Below are 22,597 nucleotides of genomic sequence, written 5' to 3'. Positions count from 1 at the left end.
AAGAATTTGAAGGAGACTTGCTTACTAATGTATTTACTTGTCACCTTGCCTAATAACTTTTCTTCCCACCCTATGGGGGACACAAGCATCAGCACACTTTAAGTCTGCATTCAAATAGCATATCCCTCCCCCTCTATTGACCCCCCCGCCCTCCCAAAATCAAAAATTATTTTAGTTTACTTTCATACAATATTGCCAGGTTAGGAAAACACATTGATAGAGCTGCCGACAAAGTGACTTAACTGCTTGTGAAAGTCTGATGCCTTCAAGAGACTTGGAACACTGTCCAATTAGAGATCATTTAGGAAATTGGCTAGACTACGTGTTGAAATCCACCAAAGTGGCGATTGATCAACAATGATCAATAGTTCATTGGTCTGCCAAACTAATACTAGCTCTTCAATCCACATTCTGGCTGCCGAAATGTACTAGTTGCCGGTAAAGTGCAAATTGATCATCAATATTTGTTTGTAACCTGCCTTGAAACAAGCTGGACTTATTTCTATTAAAATATTTAACTTTTAGGGGGGTGTGGCTAGGCAAGATGGCCGATCGAACGTGATCCGTATCTGCTCTGTCACCACGCAGCTGTCCGAGCTGGTATTAGAGCACAGATGCAGTCGCAACCTACACCTGCGGGACTCTAAAGCATTGGGCTCATATAGGAGCCACGACTGACCATGGGGCAGAAAGGTCTGCGTGGACCTGTAGCCCGGGAGCAGCCGCGTGGGGCAATGTGGCGCAAAGCAGGGCAGGGTGGCGCCGCGCCTCTTTGGCGGCCGTGTTTAAGCTGAGGTGATGACCGGGAGAAGCGGGCACGCAGTAGGTGAAAACTGGAGGCCAGTTTCATGCTGTGGGCAACAGCGAGGGTCGGTACCGCCAAGAACTTATTTCGGCGATGACTGTAAAGATCAGAGACCCCAGGAGGGCCCGGCCCAGTAGCTGAATGATGAGGAGCAGCAGCAAACGAAGAGTAGATGCGATGCGGCGGTGAGTGAGGGTGCCACAAACTAACTGGTTTGTCCTGCAAGTGACTCCGGGGTGGTCGGGCCCCCACAGGCTCCATGAAGATGATCTCAGCAGGAGAACTATACTGAGCCCCGGTCATGCCTGATTCCAACATGGCTCTCTTAATGTTGTAGCCAAGGAAGGTACTAAGGCTACCTGCTTCAGCCGGAGACCCACCCCCGATTTACCAGGGTAGTCCCTAGAGCACTTGGAGACACGACCCAGAGGGATGATTTGTCGCCTATAACCAGAGACATTAGCATTTCAACATGCCTGACCCTAAAATGGCCATCACTCTTCCCATGTAGGTGGAGAGGAGGCATTCCAGCTGGTTCTATTTGACCGCTTGTGGTCCCAAGCCAATTATTCTCTGAGAAAGGTACCAGAGGGGGTGACCGAGAAGATCTGGGCTGTTTGGTGGCCATGGGGCTCATTGGGCACACTCAGGAGCTGGGGGCCACCAAAATAAGCTGCACTCAAAGTCTCAATTTTTTTTTACACCTACAGAGAAAAAAGAGAGAGATAAAGAACCTGTGACGTCAAGCTCCACTCCTTCAAAGTTAAGGAAGCATTCTTACAGGCGGCAAGGAAGAAGGATACAATATCCTTTCAAGGCTTCTCCTGTGCGTTGATCCAGGGCTTGGCGCATTCCACCCTCCAATGAAGGCAAAGCTTTAGAATGCTCACTGAAAAGCTGTGTGTGGACAACATCAGATACCGTTGGACATAACCTTTTCGGCTCACTTTGAACGCCAAGTTGCTGCATATCACGGATCTCTGAGAGGGCTTGGAAGTTTTAGGTCTCCCGGTCCCGGAGGAGTCTTCTGCGGCACCCGTGAAAGGGAAAGAGTGCACAAGAAATCCGCGCAGTGGCGAACAGTGTCCAGAGGTCGGTAAACCAAGACATAATGGGAGGAGTGACTTGCTCCCTTCCCAGCCGGGTAGGTTGGGAAGACGCCAGTAGCCGGGGGAACGAATGACCTTGAAGGCACATAGAAGGTAAACGTCAGTAGCAACGCCTAAGGCAGAGAAAGTAACTGATTCCAGAGACGCTCCAGGTCGCAAATGGACATAGTTAGGGTGACTTTAACAAAAGGGAACTCCACATCCTATTGGCACCATTAGACAGCTAGGCGATTGGGCCTTGGCCAAGGCTCAAACCAGCATCCAGCATGTCCTCATGCTGTAAAGACTTCACTGCGAGAGGCCCGCTGGCCCCGCAGTCTAGGTTTTTCCACAGTGTTTGTTTTCATAGTACTAGGGGGGTGGTTTATACTTGTGGGGGATGGTGGAGAAGCATATGGAGATGCCAGGTTTGAACTTTTGCCACAGTGGGTGGGCAGATACGGGGGGGTGGAGAACATGGGGGTCGAAGAAGGGGAGAGAAGACAAGCAAACTGGTTAGGCCATTCCTTGAGGGAGGTATGCTTAACTTGGAGGAATGATTATTGTAACTTCATGGAACGTAAAGGGCCTGATCTCCCCGCTCAAGAGCCACAAAATATGGACCTTTCTAGTTCATCATCAGGTCGAAGTGGTGGCGCTTCAGGAAATGTACTTATAGAAATCTGAGGAGCTCAGACTCCGGCATAAAAACGACTCCCTTATATACAGGTCTTCAACTGGTTCCATTATTGTTTCACAATCATACCAAATTTCAGCTGGAGGGTATAAAAAGGGACAAAGCGGGACGGGTGGTGCTGGTGAAGGGGAAGCTTAGGAGGCGACTGGACACCTTTGTGTCGGCCTACACACCTAACACAGGCAAAGCTGCATTTGTGACTTTTCTCCTTGATATGTTATGAGGATTCGCAGAGGGACAGATAGTACTCATGGGGGACTTTAACCTTACATCGAACCCAGAAGATGGATCCACGGGGGAAGTTTTTCCAAGGCCCTAAAACACAGGTTTCAATTTCTGGGACTCAAGGATGCGTGGAGGACCCTCAACCCCAACATAAGGGACTTCTCCTTCTTTTCACACGCCCACCAGACGTACTCAAGATTAGATTATGTATTTGTAACCAAGCGCCTGTGGGGTGCATCCAGGACGCAAAGATCCATCCTATCACGCTTTCAGATCATAGCCCGGTCTCAGTTTGCCTGAATTAGGGAGGCATGGTTCACTGGTTACCAAAATTGTGCTTTCCAATCTGTTACGCGGGACAGGTTGTTTCGAGATGAGCTATGCTTGGCAATCAAGGAATTCTTCCAGTTAAATGATACGCTTGCAACCTCGCCATTGAATAATTGGGACGCCTTAAAGGCGGTGGGACGAGGCAAATGCATCGATCTCATGGCCACGCTGAATAAGCGATGCGGAGCGAACAGCGCTGGAGGCAGAACCGGTTTGGATAGAAACTGAACATAAAAAAACTCCCTCCCGAATTTTAAAGCATCAACTCAGTGTATAAAAGAGGAAACTCAACGCAATATACACTAACAGAGCGGAACTTACTCTCCTGCGTATGCGCCGTGCCGCATATTCCCAGGGGATCAAGGTGGGCTTGCACTTGGCTCTGCAACTTTGGGGAAAAAGAGAAAAGGAATATATAGGAGGAATTAGCAGGGAGAGCGGGGGGGCTAGAATACTCGGATCCTGATAAAGTAAACATCTTTGGGAACTTCTATAAGGTCCTTTATTGGGCGAACCTCGTAGAAACGAACACCCAGCTCAGATACTTGGACTCTCTCACATTGCCCCGAGTTCCTCCATCCTGGGACGAACGGCTGGACCTCCCAATCTCCGAGGAGAAAGTGAGACCGGCAATCGCAGCCTTAAAACCTCAAAGGCCCCCAGTCCCGGACCGGTTGACGGCCCACTTTTATAAAAACGTATGCCCCAGAGATCGTTCCCCACCTGATCTCACTCTTTAAAGCAATAGCCGAGGGCCAACAGGTGTTGTTTTCCTATCGGAGGCTGTGATGACAATGATTCCCAAACCTAGGAGGGACCCACAGCATTGCACCTCCTATAGGCCAATTGTACTCTTGAACTTGCCAAATTATATTCAGCAATCTTGGCGGCCAGACTGGAGAACCTGATGCCTGATATAATTCACTGAAATCAATTGGGTTTTATAAAGGGGAGGCAAACACACAATATTATTTGCAGGACACTACATCTTATAGAAAAAGTTACCAAATTCAAGACTCCTGCCCTTTTGTTAGGGTTAGATGCTGGAAAAGCCTTTGAAAGAGTGTATTTGTCCTTTCTCTTCCTCACACTGAAAGGCTTTGTATTTGAGGAACTCTTCATCAACGTAATAAGAGCTAATTATGCTCAACCCTGCTTGAGAATATTGGTTAATGGGGCAAGCTCCAGGCCATTTGCCCTGGGTCTGGGAACACGGTAGGGGTGCCCACTGTCCCCCCTGCTGTTTGCCCTGTCTATCGAGCCCCTGGTGGCGCAGATCAGGACAGAGCCAGAAATCAAGGGGATTAGATTTGGGGGAGAAGACCACAAGTTGTCGCTTTTTGCAGACGATATCCTGATGATTCACTTCCCCCCTCGCTCCTCCCTACGAGCCCTTCAGGATGAGTTGCAGGATATTGAAAAGGTGGCGGGTTTCCGAGTCAACCTGGCTAAGTCTTCCATACTAAACCTGACTTTGCAAGAAAGGGAGAAAACTTTTATACAGAGGGAGGGGAGGGTCCGTTCCAATGGGCTAAACAAAAAACTTGTGTTTCTGGGGATCGCCGCATTTAGAGGGACTATTTCGGGCCAACTTTCCCACCCTGCTGGTCCAGATCCAACAGGATCTTAAGCGGTGGAAATCTCTGTTTGTGTCAAGGTAGGGGCGTATACACACAGTCAAGATGTCTGTTATTCCTAAACTCCTCTATTGGTTTCGGGCGCTGCCAATACATCTGGAAGGGGTAACGGTCCCTCATCATGAGCTATGTAAATGTATTGGCATTTATGTATTGGCATTTATATAGCGCACTACTTACCCGTAGGGTCCCAAGGCGCTTCGACCGCTGCGAAACCCTTCCTGGCTTCCCTGAGAGATGGTCCCTTAATGGGTATCTCCAGGGTGAGACCAGGCATCCCCGGCGGTCTGGTGGGGCCGTTAGTGAAGATGAGGCAAGCTAATGCCCAGAGTTGCCGAGTGTGATCTCTGATCAGAGTGGGCACCGAGGCGAGAGAATTATCGAGTCCGCTGACCCTGGTCCAGAAACCTGCCGCGCCGGGAATCGAACCCTGGTCCCGGGCCGTCCTCTGCTCTCCGGTCTGCCGCCTCTAACCAGTGAGCCACACTACTTATGTATGGCAAAATAGCAGAGCAGAGCTGCCGTTCCACGTGTTAAAATGACCGAGGAGTGGCATTACTGGATTTTGGCTTCTACTACAAGGCCGCACAATTGAGGGTGGTGGCGGAATGGCCCATGAGAGAGTCGGACAGGCACTGGCTCCACATGGACCGAGCAATAGTGGGAAGTACAATTTGGGATGTTCTGTGGAAGTCTCAGAAAGATAGACCGCTCAATGCCTACCTGAGCACATCCACTAGGACTACCCTTGAAGTAAGGGATGACGTGACTAGGGTTCTGGGTTGGACGACATTCCCTTTCCTGTATAATCCGATATATTTTAATCCTGAATTTCCCCTGGCTGTGCGGACGGGCCTCTTGGCTTGGAGGGGGTGGGGATGCCTGGTGCTCTCAGATTTGTTCCATAATCATATCATCCTCACATTTGAACATTGGCAAAGGTATTTCCTCCTATCTTCTGAACACTTCTCCTACCTCCAACTCAAACACTGGGCACTGCACCCCCCTATCAGGGACGCCTCCACACAAGAGCAGACACCAAGAGAGTTCTTTATCAGAAGGCTGGGTTCCATAAGGGGAGTGATCTCTTTCCTGTACAGTCTCCTGGTCTCCAAAACGCATGCCCCGAAGCCACGCTACTCCCAATTTTGGGAACTTACATTGGGGAGGGAAGTGACAACCACTCACTTGATCTAAGGGAAGCCCACTCCAAGATCCTTTTGGACTGGTAGCTTGTCCCCACCAAGCTTAAACAGATTTTACCTCAGACCTGTGCTGGAGCAGGTGGGAGACGACCTTTACATCGCGTTCATCACACTGTGATCCATTACAACGCGGTTGTTACAACGACTGTGTTGTTACCACACAAAGCCATTACTACGCGAGTCATCACATTGTGTGCCATTGCAACGCGGTTGTTACAACAACCGCGTTGTTACCATTCAATGCCATTACTAGCAAAGTCATTACATCGACTTGCAATAGATGGCACGCTAACATTAGGAATAGTATAATTTACTATTCCAACACCTTCCCTACTGTTACGTAGGCTGGAGTCGGAATAGTAAATTATACATTTCTAATGTCAGCCCGCCATCTACTGCAAGTCGATGTAATGACTTTGCTAGTAATGGCATTGAATGGTAACAACGCGGTTGTTGTAACAACCGCGTTGCAATGGCACGCAATGTGATGACTCGCGTTGTAACGAGTCATATTCGAAGGGGGTGTGGTGTCCTAGGGGATTTTGGCCACATCTGGTGGGACTGCCCAGTTATCAGACCGTTCTGGAAAGAGATATTGACCGAAATTAAAGAGATGTTAGGATACCTTATCCCAACTTCAGCAGACATGGTTCTTCTAGGCCTCCAAGACCCTTTCTTGAAATGTCAAACTGGAGCTGATAAGGCGTTCCATGTGGGCATGAATGGAGGCAGCTAAAAAGGCCATCTTGGAAGAAGAAAACAGCACCAGTCCAGGCTCAGTGGCACTCCTGCCTATGGAAGATACTCACCATGGAACTAATGGCAGACATTTGTTTAGAGATGACTACATGAACTTTGAATATAGATGGCACCCATTGGTGTCTTTTCTCACCAAAGGCCTGCCGCTGGCGGTGTCCACCCACGATGAGAGACGTGCATCTGTTCCAGCCCTAGAATTCATGTGGGCCTGCCCAGGGGATGTGACTAACCGCACCCCTCCTAGCGATACCCTCCCAAGAGGGTCCCCGCTCCATCACCCACCTTGCTCCTAGCATAGTTTTCTAATAGCCATAGATAGGGCTTCTCCACTATAGCGTAGAGGGGCATGTTGGGGGAGGGGGTAGGATTGTTATATAGGTTTTTAAATTTGATGTGCGGACAGGGGGTGAAATTCAGTGACAGCTGTTTTAATGTTGATACTCCCAAGCATTAAGACACTGTGGGCCATATGTAGGTGGCCAAATACCGATAGGTAACACCGAAAAAGGCTCATTTTCGGTATTACCGACAAATATGTAGCCATGTGAGATGTAGGTAATACCGAATAGGATCGATAATAACGAATCGGTAAAAACCTTACGTCACCGAATCGGAATTACCGAAACAATGAGATCCGATTCGGTAGAAACGAATCGGTAAAACCCCCAAATATGCTATGTAGCAAACCCCGGTAATACCGAATTTGGCCAAAATCGGTGATAACGATTCGCTAATTACCACGTTTCTGGAGCATGTGGTAATCAGGAGGAGTCTATATAAACACACCCAAAATGCATCTGTATGACCACAATGGCAGGCCTCTATCTCATAGCAAGGCGCCTACGGCTGAGAGCAGCAGGAATGAGGATCTGGAGACGTGAGGAGCAGGTGTACAGAGTACGCATCACTCTGTTCCAATTGACAGACGCTGAAATACACGAGAGATACAGATTGCACCCAGACACCATCCTGGAGCTAATACGGGACCTAACACCCTATCTGGAGCATCAGACACCAAGGGCCCACGCAATCCCCCCCCATGTCCAAGTACTCTGCTGCCTGCACCTGCTAGCATCAGGAAGTTTCCAGGGTGTGATAGCAGCAGTGGGTGGAGTATCACAGAGCTGCCTCTCCCGGATCTTCGACACCTTCTTAGACGCCATGATGGACAGAATGGAACATTACATATCCTTCCCCAGTACGCAGGTGGAGCTGCAGAGAACCAAGCTGGAGTTCTATCAACTTGCCCACTTCCCCCACGTGATCGGCTGCATCGATGGGACCCACATTCCCATCTGCCCACCTGCAGCAAGTGAATACATTTACAGGAACCGCAAATCCACCCACTCAATCAATGTGCAGGTGATCTGCAATGCCAAACACATTATCACAGACATTGTGGCCAAATACCCCGGGAGTACCCACGATGCTTACATCTTCAGGAACAGTGGCATACATACACGTCTGCTTGCTGGTGAATTTGCCGACGGATACATACTAGGTAAGTAAATGTCACACACCCTGATGTACACCCTGCCACAAGCTGTTGGTCACACCAATCAATGCCACTTACTTCTCTTCATAGGTGACAGCGCATATGCCCTCCGGCCGTATCTCCTCACACCATATCTGAACCCAACCACCCGAAGGGAGAGGAGATACAATGTGGCACATAGGAGCACACGCAACGTGGTGGAGCGCACTTTTGGTATGCTCAAAAGCAGATTCCGTTGCCTCCACAAAACAGGAGGTGCGCGTCTGTACAGCCCCATCAAATGTTGCAAGATTATTGCTACGTGTGCAATGCTACACAATCTGGCCACGAAAAAAGGAACTGCAGTGGAACTGACTGAGTCAGAGGACGAAGACGAGGACAACCCTCAGCCAGAGCCCAGCGCAGCTGGTGCTGCAATTGAACATGATGGGAGACATAGACGGGCAGAGATAACATCACACTACTTCTGAGTGAGTAACGACACTGAGGCATTTCAAATTACATGTACAGGTGTTTATTTGGCACACCTACAGCATTCTGAGCAATGTCCAATTGGACATGGGTTACATCACCCATCACATGTATGTGGACAGCCAGAGTCCTTCACTTCTTGCGTCCCCGTGCTGCACGTGCATGTTCCCCATCCACACTGACTTGTGAGTTGGACCGTTCCTGTGCTGGGACAGTACGTCCACTACGCCTCCTGCACTCGGTGGGTGAGGGTGTGACGCTACCACGGCTGGAAGCCTCCTCACTGTCCCCCCCCCCTTCCATATTTGAGGCCTTAGCATTCTGCATGAGCTCTAGCACTGAGGTCATGGACACCATCCCCCTGGCCACATCCCTGCTGCAATGCGCCATCTCCTCCTGCATGGCGATGGACCGGCGACACATCAGTGCTGTCGTACTGGCCAGCCGGTTCACCGACGAAGTATAGTCTTGGAGTCTCAGTCTCTGTCGGCGCATGCCAACACGGTCCTGCTCCAGCTGGCTGCACAGGTTGTCCACCGAGGTTGCTACCCTCTCCATCCCTGCAGACATATTCTCCCCCATGGCACTGATACCCTCCTCCATCTTGTGCATATGTCTGTTAATGTTTGCCACCTCCCTGTGTAACGACTTCATCTCCCTCCATTGCAGGCGCTGGACCTTCAGCATGTTGCCTTCCAGTCCAGCAAACACACTGCCACCCTGCTCAAATTCCACTGGACTGACCGGCCTTGCCCTGCGGCGGCGTGATGAGATGTTCGCACCCTCGGATGCTGAACCAGCCCGCTCCCTGTTGGATCTCTCTACAATAGGACTATGTTGGCGCTGGCTGCCCTCCTCCTCCGACTCCTCCATCTGCTGGAGGGTGATCACGGCATGCCTCCTGCCTGACTGTGGTTGTGGTGGTGGTGATGGTGGTGGTGGTGGTGTAGGTGAACGTCGCAGTGGTGACTGAGTGAGGGGGGATTGCGGCCCTCCCTGGCGCTTTGGTGATGTCTGTGGTGGACGATTGGCTGGCTGCGATGGCGCAGAGCTGGTGTTCCCTGCAGCCATGCTGTCTTCATCGTGTTCACTCCCCTCTGGCCTGGCTGACCTGCCTCTGCTGCCCTCAGCTGCACTGCGAGATGACTCGCCTGAAATGACACAAATGTAAATTTTCTCAATGCTCTGTCTGCTATGCCATTGCATTAAAGTACATGCCAACAGTGCACAGTGGTTATCCTGACCTGTCCAATTATGTTACCATGCTATTGTGTTAGCTGCCCTGACAGTCCTGATCATGATTTCACACTGACTACATCACCCAGTATGCATTGCAGGTAAGCAGTAAGACATGGTGTGGAGTGGGAGCACTTTTACCACTATGGGGGTTGGGGTTTGGGAGGGGTTAGGGCAGCATGCTGGGCATGCTTCTTACCTTGTTTTCTAGCTGCTCTGGCGGAGCTGTCTGCGTCTCCTATGCCACTCACACTCTCCCGCTGGATGGTGGACTCCACCATCTGTTCCAGTGGTGTTGGTACTGGGGCTCGATTTTTTCCTCCTCCAGTTTTCCCTGCCAGCCTATGTCTCTCTGCCATCCTCTGTTTTTCAGTTTTTCTGAGGTCGTACCACCTCTTTCTGATGTCCTCTATGGTGCGCAGGGTCACACCTATGGCATTGATCTTGTCCCGAATGCCACTCCATATTTGCCTCTTCTGTGCGTCTGGCACTTGGTGGGACTGGGCTCCAAACAGCTTGTGGTACACTTGGGTGACTTCCTCAATCAGGATCTCAAGCTCCTTGTCGCTGAACTTGAGTTTTCTTTTTCTTTCACCTCCCTCCTTCTCCTTGTCCTGGCTTGCCATTGCAATGCTTGTTCTGTTTTTTTTCTCTATTCTTTTTCTGGTCTATGTTGCTGCTGCCTCCTCAGCTCTCCTGCCTGCCTGTCTGCCTCACAGTGTGCTCCAGGCCCTGTGCACCTGGCTGGGTGTGGCAACTTCCTGTTTGGGAAGTAAATGGGTGTATCAGGATTGGCTGATTCACCAAAACGCTGTTTTTCGAATTACCGATTCGGTATTTCCGATTTTGGGTGTGGATTCGGTAACATCGAATCGGTATTAGCCTTTCGGTATGCATTTTTATTACCGATCTGGTCACATTCGGTATTTAATACCGAATAGGAACGAATCGGTAATGTTTAACGAATATTTACCTACATCACGTTTACCTCATTCTTAATACCGATTCGGTATGATTCGGTATTACGGAGTCGGTATTTGGAATTTACCTACATATGTCCCTGTGTATCTAGTAGCAATGGGGAGGAATGAGGGAGCTGGCGATGTGATGTACTGGCTCTCTGTGGTTGCACATTATTAATAAGAAGATGATTGACCAAAAAAAATGTACTTTTAGTTTCTGTCATCCATTTTTAGCATGCCTTATAATAACAGGAGACTTTAACTACAACCTCTTTTTGCAGCAAACCGTCTGTAAAACCATGGCAGAATGTGACAACGACTTTCAGGTCCAAACCAGATTCCATTGTTAACATATCACCATTCAAGACAAGATGAGCGTCCTGTTTTTAATCAACATGAGACTAAAAGCATTGAATGGAAGATTCGTGGAAGATCAGCCACCATAAAGTGCCCACACTTTAGTGGGCATTAATAGTGTAATTAACTATACTATACTCCGTCTGTCTGACTTCCATTATTGCATGGCTTTCAATATAAGTCCTAGAAGAGAGAGAAGCCTTCATCCCCAAATAGCAGTGTTCTACTTCCAGTATGAGGAAAACTCGAGAAATTAGACTTTCGCATGCTACACCTACAGTGTTCACAATGCATCAAAAATAAGATGGTTGGATCATTTGACGGAAAATGAAAATTCGAAAACGTTTTTTGATGGATACTTCTAACCGGAGATTCCTCCTCTTTTGGATCTTTGCAGGAGTCAGACTGGATCTGGAGAGTTTGAAGCAGCAGCTCATGCACACTGCTAGGCGGTAGCGTATTTTCCCCTGCCAAGTGGGGGAAGGGGCTGTGCCAGAGATGAGGTGGGGAGGAGGGGGTAGGAAGGAGGGGAAGGTTTGGGTAGAAAAAATTAAATTAGAATAAACTTAACGCTGCTGCCACCGCCATCTCCCGCGCATTGGCTCTTCCTACTTCTGGCTCTGGGCACAGGCTCCCAGCCTGCCTTGCAGCGAATCCTGAAGCTGCTCTCGCATGAGAGCAGTTTCAGGATTGGCCTGAGCGTTTGCATCTGATGCACCCAGTCAGACTGGGAGCCTGTGCCTGCTCTCTCCAGCCCCAGCATGCAGCTGAGGCTGGAGAGAGATTCACTGCGCATGAGGGCTGGCTGAACACCTCATGCACAGTGAAGGGAGTGTCCATTATTCCCCCACCAGCAGTGTCATCCCCTCGACCCGCTCCCAAGATTTGTCAGAGTCCTGGGGGCGGGGCACAGGAAATTCAAATAAAACGACAATAAAACGTGTTTAAAACCCATTTTATTATTGTATTATTTACTGGTGGTGGCAGGTGGCGGCTCTCGGCTGCTGCTAGGTGTCACCGTTAGGCTTCGAGGTGACCTTGCACCACCTTAAAAGTGATGATGCAGAGCTGGATATAGACGCCATCCCCGTGCACTGTTAGTTCCTTTCTTTCTGCGCACTTCAATGCAGATCTGGAACCGTGCTCTGAAAATTTCTGTTTTCCTTCAACTCTAAAAGATTTTCAGACAGTTTGCTAGAATAGAAATACTCCCCTTACCAAAAAATTCAATAACTAAATTACAGTGTTTAAGACATGTCATGACTGCTGTACATTGATGTTGATCATGGACCCACAACAACTTGTGTCTCTCGAGCCTGAACTTTGATTATGGCTCATTTGTGTGAGAATCGCACCCAGATTCCTCTTAACGGCGATCAGAGAATGGGAATTAAAGTTATATGTCCTGGAACATAAGAAGAGCTTATGCTAGAAGTAGCTTTCCCTCTGCTGATCCAAATCAGTCTCACTCCGGAATACAAAGGCGATCCCAAACTTAATCTTGATTATACCCAAAGTCTTCAGATACGTCGAAATCCAAAGTGATTTGCAAGTATAAGAAAACCATGTGGGATTCTTATACTTGCGGGATTCAACCGTTAAAGTTAGAGAAGACGTCACACAGTCAGCACTCAAAGGGCCCATTCCCTCCAGCATCTACTGGCTCCTAGCCTTCTCCTCAATTGGTCCTAACATGTCATCAATTCCCCGGGCTGTCGTCGAACCAACGTCAGCCTGAGAGCTTTAAAAGGGCCATGTTGAAGATTTTTAAGATGCTTCTCTCTCCCTCTCGGACCCACCAGTTTCACCAACATTACAGGAAATTCAGGGGCCAGTCATGAGGCCTGAAATTCAGACACTAACCACTCCCTCATTCTGTGCAGCTGTTAGCCCAGACTTTTCATGGCCCCAAGAGTCACTGAGGACTTTCACATCAGTAGGGAAAGCAGTCATGTTCCTTCTACTCCCCTACTCCACTGGTCGCCAGTCATCTCTGATTTGGCATTCTAGAGCCACACAAGAACATTATCCAATTTTCCCTCCCCACTGGAAGTCCACCACGTTGGATCGATGGGTATTACAAATCGTTCAGAGGGGATATCCCCTGACATTTATTTTGTACCTACTCCGTATTCCCTCTTTGTCTGAACACAGGGAACCATATCAGTCTTCCGCAACTGGCAAGACTTGAGAGCAGAAGTGGTACTTTGATCATACCTTTGTCAGAGAGGATATATGTGTAGATATATTCATGCCTCTGGTCTATGCATTAGTAAATAGTGTTACCAAAGTAGATCAACTCATGTTAATGATAAGATAAAATACCGTTTTATCCTCTACTTTGCTGGCCCTCTAATGTTTCCAATGTCCCTTTATTTTTCCCAAGAAAAGGCGAAATGGTAATAAATAAAATGTTAATAATATAAATAAAAGTAAACCAAATAGATATGATATATATGTTTTGGATATACTTGACAATCCTTTTTGCTTTGGCTGTTTTTAGTGGTCACATAAAAAGGATTCCTCTTTTTTTATTTTTACCCCATACTTGAAGATGTACATTTAAGTTTCTATTAGTGTGCTTTGAAGTGTTTGACTTGAAAACATGACTTTTGAGTTGCCAATCTGTCTGCATTTCAACTAAGTTACCTGTGTGCAGTATAGAAGATCCACTGTAGTTCATCTGTTCTTTCATCTTAAACTCTTATCTTTCTGAAGTATTCTCTGAATGTATAGTGCTTCAGTGTAGCATTTTTGAGCCTTGGAGTGCTAAGGAATAGTCTGTGACTTGAACCTTTGCACTGTGCTCAGCCACTGTATATTCATGAGTTAGCAGCGTAAAATACTTGGTCAAGTGCCCATCCATTGAAAAGAAGTGTCTTAAGCATCACTAAACGGAGCATATTATGTTGGACAGTGACCTGCATAGCAACATATTAAGAGGTGGTTTGGAAACTTATACTGTTGCTTCATAGCATTTTCACAATATGTCACCAATAATTAGTGACTACTGCTGTTCTACTCAAAGATGTGTCACAGCAACAGGTTTGTAAGACATTCACTTGAGCATCACTTTGTGTTTACATAGCATTAGTATAATATTTGATGCTTACACTTCGGCCTCACCATCCATGCTTTAGTTACATGATGTTTCTGGAGATTTTGGGAACGTGGCTTTTTTAAGATCTTTAAGCAGAATAAAAACACTTACCTTACTTAGGTTGTTACCTACAGGCTGTAAAAATGTTTGTGAAGGATACTGTTGTTCTTAAAAATGTTGGTGGGAAAGTATTTTTCAACTGATGGCCTGTGCATGCATATATATACCAGTAACATTGTCTGTGGCGTCCCTTAAGTTACTCCGTGACCTCAAGCGATGCAGTTGAGTTCTTTGGGTCCACTTCTGTTTTGAGATTTTTAAAGTGTTTTATTTTCCCAATTTTGGGTGCTAGTGCATTTCTAAGATGGCAAGAGCTGCAGGAAAAAAGAGTGGCTATCAAAATATTCTTACTGTAAAATAGGCAGCTACAGCAACTCAATTATTATAGTATTATTTATCCTGAACTCAGCAATAGTCTAATTAACTAATATTTGGAGAAAATGGGTGGATATTTTACATTGAAAGCATGTATATTTCAGGATAAGAGTTACCATATTTCTTGCAGATAAAAGATGTGTTGCATGATTACAATATTGCTCATGCAAATTTAATTTTCCATGTTTGATTATTGCAGTTACTGAAACTCCAGGATCGAGTTCTTAATAATGTTATTCTATATCTTCTTGGTGATGAAGATCCCCGGGTGCGACACGTTGCTGCAACATCCTTAGCAAGGTATTTTTTGTGATAATAGAAGTCCAACACCATAGAACCTGATCTCACTTGTATGTTTTTTATGTTAACATTTCATCCATGGGCTAGAAAATAAACATTTGAACTAAAACCAAAACCCTACTGTCCAATTAACCATATTATGTACCTTTGTAGTTAGTAACTCATCCTAAGTACATTGTCGTAAAATAGTTGGTTTTAAATACACTATTTGTGACTATGTGCAGAGGTTTTTTTTTAAAAACCTTTATTGAACAAAATTCAAAGCAGACACAGTACAAAGCGCAGTATCAAATGGCAGTTCCATATACAGCAGTGAACATATCAATCAGTGCATATCTCTCATATATCGGCCACAATAACAGAAAACACATCTTGAAAAATGTGGACATAACCTCCAACCCCCGGAGGGCGCCCCACTCACAAGGACCCAGCAGATGTCTGGTCCAAAAAAAAGGGGGGGGGGACATCGAATTCCAAGTAGGCGAGACACCCGGCAGGGCAGGGGGAAAGCAGGCTACTGGCCAGCACTGGCGGCAGCCGCGGACCCAGGGCCGGCAGGGAGCACGGGTGAGGCAGTGCCACTAGAGCGGGGACGGGAAAACAAATAGGCGACCAAGGGACCCCAAATTGCGGGCATTAAATCTTAAAATTCAGACAGGAGGGTTTGACAGCGAGAGGCATCCTCCAGCCAACTCTCGAACCCGGGGGCGGGACGTCGACCCCAGCACATTGCCACCTTGCGCCTGGTGAGGACCAGCAGCATTGCAACGAGGCATCAGGGCAGGGCTTGACAAAGCCAAGGAGGCACAGGGAGGGATCAGGGCTCACCACCGCACCAGTGATCTCGGAGATATCTGAACACACCGATCGCCAGAAGTCCGATACCCTTGGACAGAGCCAAGCGAGATGGGCAAAGTCCACGGCCGGCGCAGCACAACACATGCAATTATCACCAGGTAAGAGCCCTAGCTTATGAAGCTTCACCGGGGTTCAATACAGCCTATGCAAGTATTTAAAATGAATCAAACGTAGACGGTAATTAGGCGATAACTTCTTCGTCTGGTCACAACAATACAGCCAGTCCGCCGGCGAGATTTCGGCGCCAAGGTCATTACCCCAAGCCATCCTAGCACGATCAGAAGAGATAGGAGCGGACACTAAGATGAGAGCATACAGGCGAGTTACAAGTTTATGCAGGGACGAGGAGGAATGAGGTTGAGGAAAGGAAGGGTGCAGCTTCCGACACGTGGCACGTAGCTGGTAAAAGAGGAGCGTTTCCTGTAACCCCAAGCCCTCCGGAAGGGAGTAGAAGGTATTCCCCGGATAGAGGTCCGCTATCGTCGCCAAGCCCAGGCGCCTCGCAACGGCAGTCAAACTGGACGCTTGAAGTGAGGGTAAATCTGGGTGATCCACAATGGGCAGGAGTTAGCAGAGAGCAGGGGGGCACCAGAGAACCGGCGAAGTGCCGACCAGGCCCAACGTAGCGTCTCGACCGTGTCCACCTCAGTCCGGGGCCGCGCCACAGGTGCGAGCAAGGCCGTGGAGAGAGGCAAGGGGGACGCCAAATCCATCTCCACCGCCACATGCGGCTGATACGGAGAGGGATGGATCCAAAAATAAAGAAAACTGGCCTGAGCAAACAGGGCATAAAGTTGGAAGTCGGGCGCGCCCATCCCGCCAGCGGCCATGGACAGCGGAAGAATTCTCGGATGTTTGCCCGCCCATACCAACGAGATTATTAAGGAGCGGAGCTTGAGAAAAAAATGTGAAGTGAGAGGGATGGGAACATTCAGAAACAAATAAAGGAATTTATTAAGGACCACCATTTTTTCAATTGCAATGCTGCCTGCTAAAGACAATTGGAGCCGACTCCAGGTCGGGATTCTAGACTCCAGCCAGTCCACGGCGCGTCCGAAATTCGATCTCCAGAGTTCGTCCAGATCCCTGCTGATCCAGACACCTAGATAACGCGTGGGGCCAGTGGCCCAGACAAAGGGAAAACCATGTACAAAGGGCAGAGTGGCCTCCGTCAAAGGGAAGAGGACGGACTTACCCCAGTTCACCTATATCCCCGACAGCCCACCAAACCGAATATTCTCTCGGACCAGCGGGCTAAGGTTATCTTGAGGGTGACGAACATAAAGCGTAACATCATCCCCGTACATTGACACTAACAATGAACGGAAAGAGAACCCGATACCTCTGAGTGTGGTGCTGTCGCAATCTTGCGGTCAGGGGCTCCATTGCCACAGCAAAAAGCATGGGCGACTACGGACACAACGGACACCCCTGGCGTGTGCCCCTCGCGACAGGGAACGGGTCGGAGATCTGGCCGTTGACACGGATCCGCGACACAGGGCCGGCATATAAAAGCTTAACCTTACGAAGAAACTTATCGCTGAAACCCATGCGCGGCAGGACATAGAACAAAAAGGCCCACTCCAACGTGTTGCTTGCCTTCATGGCGTCTAATAAGGCAGCGACAGCTGGCAACTCAGGGTTAATTGTGTGCAAAACCGAAAAAATGGTGCGGAGGTTAGGCGAGGTGGCTCTGCCGGGGTTAAAGCCGGACTGATCGGGGAGGGCAATAGTAGGCATAAGCAGGAGTAAACGAGCAGCTAACAATTTGGCGAACATTTTATTGTCAATATTAATTAGGAAAAGGGGACGGTACGAATCACAGCTGCCTGCCGGTTTATCGGGTTTCAGAAGCAAAGTTATCAGCGCCTCACGAAGCTAGGGCGGGAAAGCTCCGTTGTCCATGGAGTCATTGTACATAGCAGCTAGGTGAGGCACCAGTATGTCCGCATAAGTTTTATAAAACGAAGCCGGTAACCCGTCATTACCAGGGGCCTTATCTCCAGGTAGGACATTGATGGCCGCAAGGATTTCCTCCCTAGAGAACGGCTCATCCAGGAATTTACGATGATAATCCCCAGCCAGACCAGCACTAGAGAGTTGAAGTACTAATCAGGATCCACTCGCGCCGGGACAGCGGAATACAGCCGGGAGTAATAATCAAGGAAGCGAGATTGTATTTCCGCCGGGGAGGTGGTCCTATCAGTACCACCATCACATAAGGCAGTGACATACGATGCGGCGTGGGGAGGGCGCAGAAGGTTGGCTGCCTGGGCTTCATCCAGCTCACGAATCTCTGTCTCAAGCTTTGCTAGGGTGGCACGAATAGAGCGAAGTACCCCTGCCTGCTTAGAGATACATTCGCCGCAGATAACGACCTTGAACCCCTCCCAAAGGGTGGACGCGGAGTCCACGTTGCCAACATTAGTGTCAAAATATTTAGTGATGGCAGTCTGTATGTCGGCACAAAAAGCGGTGTCTCGAAGGGCATTATGTGGGAGATGCCAGGTGAAAGCCCTACGTGGGTAGTACGGAGGGCGAATACGTACCTGGACCGGCGCATGGTCAGAAAAAGTGCTAGCCATGTGCATCGCGTTTGTGAGCCAGGACAGGGCATCAGGGGTGGCCAGCCAGAAATTGATTCGCGACCAGCAGCCCCGGGCTCCGGTGTAGCAGGTGCCCTCTCTCACTGTAGGATGGGAATGGCGCCAAACATCATGGAGGGTATTATCAGAGAGGCTAGATAAGAGGGCCGCAGTGGCGCGTGGGTGAGACGAAAGAGACCCCGATCGATCCAGGGATGCGATGCCAGCAATATTAAAATCCCCCCCAGAGAACAGCAGCAGGACCGCAGGAGGAGATGAGGTGCCATACATGTGCAAAAAAGTGCCGATCCTCACTATTTGGGCATTAAACCGTGGCTATTGTGACTGGCTGCGCAAAGAGCACGCCATTGAGAATCACATTTCTACCTTCCGGGTTCCTGAATTGCTCGTATAGTCTGCCAGGGCAAGCCACGACTCTGCAGGACCGAAACCCCCCTGGCGTAGTAGGAGTAGGTGGCGGAATAGATCTCCCCCCAGTACTGAGAGAGCAACCTGGAGACCGTCCCGGGCAGAAGATGCGTCTCCTGCAAGAGACAGATGTCGACCTTGTGCCGCTGTAGGTGGGATAGAATCAGCCGGGGACGCTGCAGCAGATGGCGGAGTGGCGAAACCCCGAGAGCACAGGCCAATCTCCGGCTACCCATGAGGGGGTTTAAAGCGGGCTAGGGAAAACAAAGCGTGATAGGAGGGGCAAAGGGCCAGGGAAACAACAGACCGGCCGGCCAATAGCACCGGCAGATAGACAAGACGTACAAAGTGGCACTGAAGAGCAGGACCCAGAGGAGGGGAAATAAAAAGGCGACCATAATAACATGCACAGCATAGTGTCAATGTCGAAATTGTCGACTGCATCTTGAGAAAACCAAACAGCAAACAAATGTCATCCCAAACCCAACCAGGTTGCGACATAGAGACAAAGGATGGAGCATAACAATTTCACGGCGGCAAACTGAAGCCGCCTCCTCGGTAGAGGACACAGACAGCCCCCATCCCCAACCCGACACCTCCCCCCCACCACTCCCCCCAAACTCCCCTCCCCCCACCTTCCCCAAAACTACCATCCCCAACCACCCCACACCCACTCCAACCCCCCCCCCCCAATCAGGCTGAGTAACCCACCCCTCCCGCCCCAGGGACCCACAACCAGGAAACAAGGGACTAAGGGAAGAGTAGGGAATCATCCTGTGGGGGCAAGGCAGGGCCCAGCGTACACCCCTGCAGTGAAGCAGGGTGGCCAAGCATATCAAGATCAGACATCAGTCAAAGAATTAAACACAATTCAGACATCCAATAGAGAGTACACTACTCAATCATTATCGCTGAGGCGGCCAGCTCCGTCGGACTGAGGCGTGGAAGGAGAAGAGCGGGCATCCTTGTCCAGTTTTTTGGCAAAGGCCAGGACCTCCTTGGGATCCGGGAAGACCAGCGTCTTCGCCCCCTGGCGGACTCGAAGTTTCGCCGGGTAGGCCAATGAATAGGAGACCTCATGCTTAAGAAGGATGCGTTTGGCAGGTGAAAATTCCCTCCAGGCGGCCTGCACTGTGAGGGTGTAATCAGGGTAGAAGGAAAGGGCGTTGCCCTGGTGGGTGATGGCTCCCCTGTCGCGATCCGCCCGGAGGATTGCGTCCCGGTCACGGTAGTTTAAGATCTTCGCTATGATGGGACGCTGCGGGAGACCAGCTCGCGGGCGGGGTCCCAGGGTGTGCCCGCTCAACAATAAAGACTGTGGACAAGACTATTCCAATAAGCTCCTTAAGCAACTGTTCCACGGGGTCCTCCATCTTTATAATGTTCGTGGACTCCGGAAGGCCTGTGATACGTAGATTACATCTCCGGGAGCGGGCCTCTAAGTCCTCATTCTGGTCCCAAATTATGGCCAGTATCTTCTCCATTTGTAGTAATTTCCGCCGGTCCTGGGTGGCAGCGTCTTCCGCGTCAGAGACCCTTGACTCCACGTGCAGGAGGCGATTGTCATGGAAGTCCACTCAAGACTTCACCTTGTCGAGGCGGGCCGAGAGTTAGTCGGCTATGCCAGTGACCGTGGACTTGACATCCAGCATTATGGCCTTGAGGTCATCCTCACGGGACGGCAGGACCTCCACTCCCCCCATTGCAGAGTCGGCACCCTCAGCACCCGAGATGTCCTACCGAGAGGACGTGTGCAGCTCAAAGGCTATTTTTGGCTGTTTAGGATCACTTTTCCCCATTGTATAAGGTTGTGGTCCGCCGCAACCGCCCAAGAGTTAAAGCAAGTGCTGGCAGTGGAGCGGCACTGCGGCAAGTCGCAGGAGAGGGGGGGTTTGGATGGAGGTGCAAAGACCAACAGCTCCCGTTCAAGGGGTGACCGAGGGGCCGGAGAGTGTCCAACGGCGTTACAGATGCCGCAGGGTAATTAGCAGTGCAAACTGGGCCGGCACCACATCGTGCCCGTGGCCGGCGATCTAGTACAGTGAAATGTACAGTGCTCAAGAAGGATGGCCACTGGAGCAGTCCGCCAGATAATGACTCTCCCACTATCACATAGCCCCCGGGTGTGTGAAGTTGGCCTGATAAGTGATGTCCACTATTCTAGTGGGCACCCTGTATCAGTCCAAGCAACCCTTATGGTGATGGTTGTAAAGTCAACCTTATAGACCAGCTATCCTAGTGGTAGCATGGACAAAGCAGTTTCAGGCTAAACTCAAGAGGGCATGTGAAACCAGCTGTTTTACCATATGTAACCCCTTTAATACCAAATGAAAGGACACCCCACAGGTTATATATAAAATATATATGTATTTGTTTCTAACACAACCCCTCTGAACTCTTTATGAGGTCAGAGGTGTAGGAGAGTAGGGTCTGCAATCCTATGATCACCCCAGATTTTTGCTTTTTGCTTCACTGGTTTATTACTTTCCCTGGCTGTGGGCATGCTAATCAGACCCACAGCCTAGCTGTTCTCTCTCTAAATTGACACACATGTACCTTAGGTGCATTTAACAATTGGTACTGGGCCACCTTATCAGTCCCTGTACAGTATACCTTAGGCATCCAGGGAATAGGTGTACCCAGGGCCTACCAGGGGCTGCAGCATGTATTATGCCACCCCTGGCTAGCCATCCAAATCTGACACAACTGGTTGCACGACAGCTGGGGCAAGGTGGTGTAATCACCCTTTGCTTTAGATATAGTATACCTATATCTAACCCTAAAATGGACACATGTATTCCTATCAGTCACTCTTATGGCAGGCCTTATCAATCCTCAAGGCAGAGTGCTTGGACTTATGTGAGATGGTGCTCTGGCATGAGCTGAGCCCGTTTGCAGCTTTGTAGCTATCTATCTTAATTAAAAATGAGAGGGGTATGGGGACAAAGGGTTTCCTGTCAGGGGCGGTGCTAGCACCATACCAGACAGGGTTTTGTGTATCCCAGGTAGGCAGGGCTGAGAGGAAGGTGACTGCAAGTGGCACCCCGGTGCTCACTGTGCATATGCCGGCTTAAACCAGTACCAGGGGCACACCAGCCCCTGAGCTGGGGAAAGTCCGGACAAGGGAGAGGGGTGTAACCACCCCCCTCCTGGTCCCACCCATGGGCAGGACCTAGTCGCGTGCCAGCCCCTTTTTTTAGAATAAAGGTAGGAGCAGGCCCCCTTCCCAAATTAGATAATTCTGAATCTTGACGACTTTCCACGAAAGGAACTCTTGATACCTTCTGAAGACTCTCCCTTGTGGCTAAGGAGTAGCCACCCTGCACCCGCAGGCACCATCTAAGCATCGCGGTTTGCTGTAAGTCAATCCTCCGGATCAAGACTGCCCAGCTCGACGAGACCCGGATTCCCTGGCATCTCTGACCTCTACCTGCATCATCAGCCCAGCTGAGATTCGTGGGTGTGACGAGACCTGAAGGGACCGACCATCTTCAAAACTGCACGACGCTTATCCAGCACGACCGCCGAGGAATCCTCGAGTGAGTGCTTTGGGATTTGAGAAGCCCTAACCCTGAGCAGCTCCAGCACCGAAGTCCAGCCCCCCAGCATCCACGAGATCTGCG

At 49.5% G+C, this 22,597-nt stretch overlaps 1 protein-coding gene across 2 annotated transcripts in view; it reads left to right on the top strand.

Moving 5' to 3' along the window:
• The window catches only part of HTT (huntingtin), a 2,178,328-nt gene that overhangs the window by 497,777 nt on the left and 1,657,954 nt on the right, over nt 1-22,597 (top strand). For both annotated transcript variants that reach the window (XM_086964158.1, XM_086964157.1), the window contains one exon: nt 15,002-15,102. In XM_086964158.1, the coding sequence (XP_086820284.1) occupies nt 15,002-15,102 (101 nt within the window). The remainder of the gene's footprint in view (nt 1-15,001; nt 15,103-22,597) is intronic.

Source organism: Lissotriton vulgaris, chromosome 3_2 (genome assembly GCF_964263255.1).
Source record: "Lissotriton vulgaris chromosome 3_2, aLisVul1.2, whole genome shotgun sequence".
NCBI classification, from domain to species: Eukaryota; Metazoa; Chordata; class Amphibia; order Caudata; family Salamandridae; genus Lissotriton; species Lissotriton vulgaris.
This window is presented reverse-complemented; position numbering and strand designations above follow the sequence as displayed.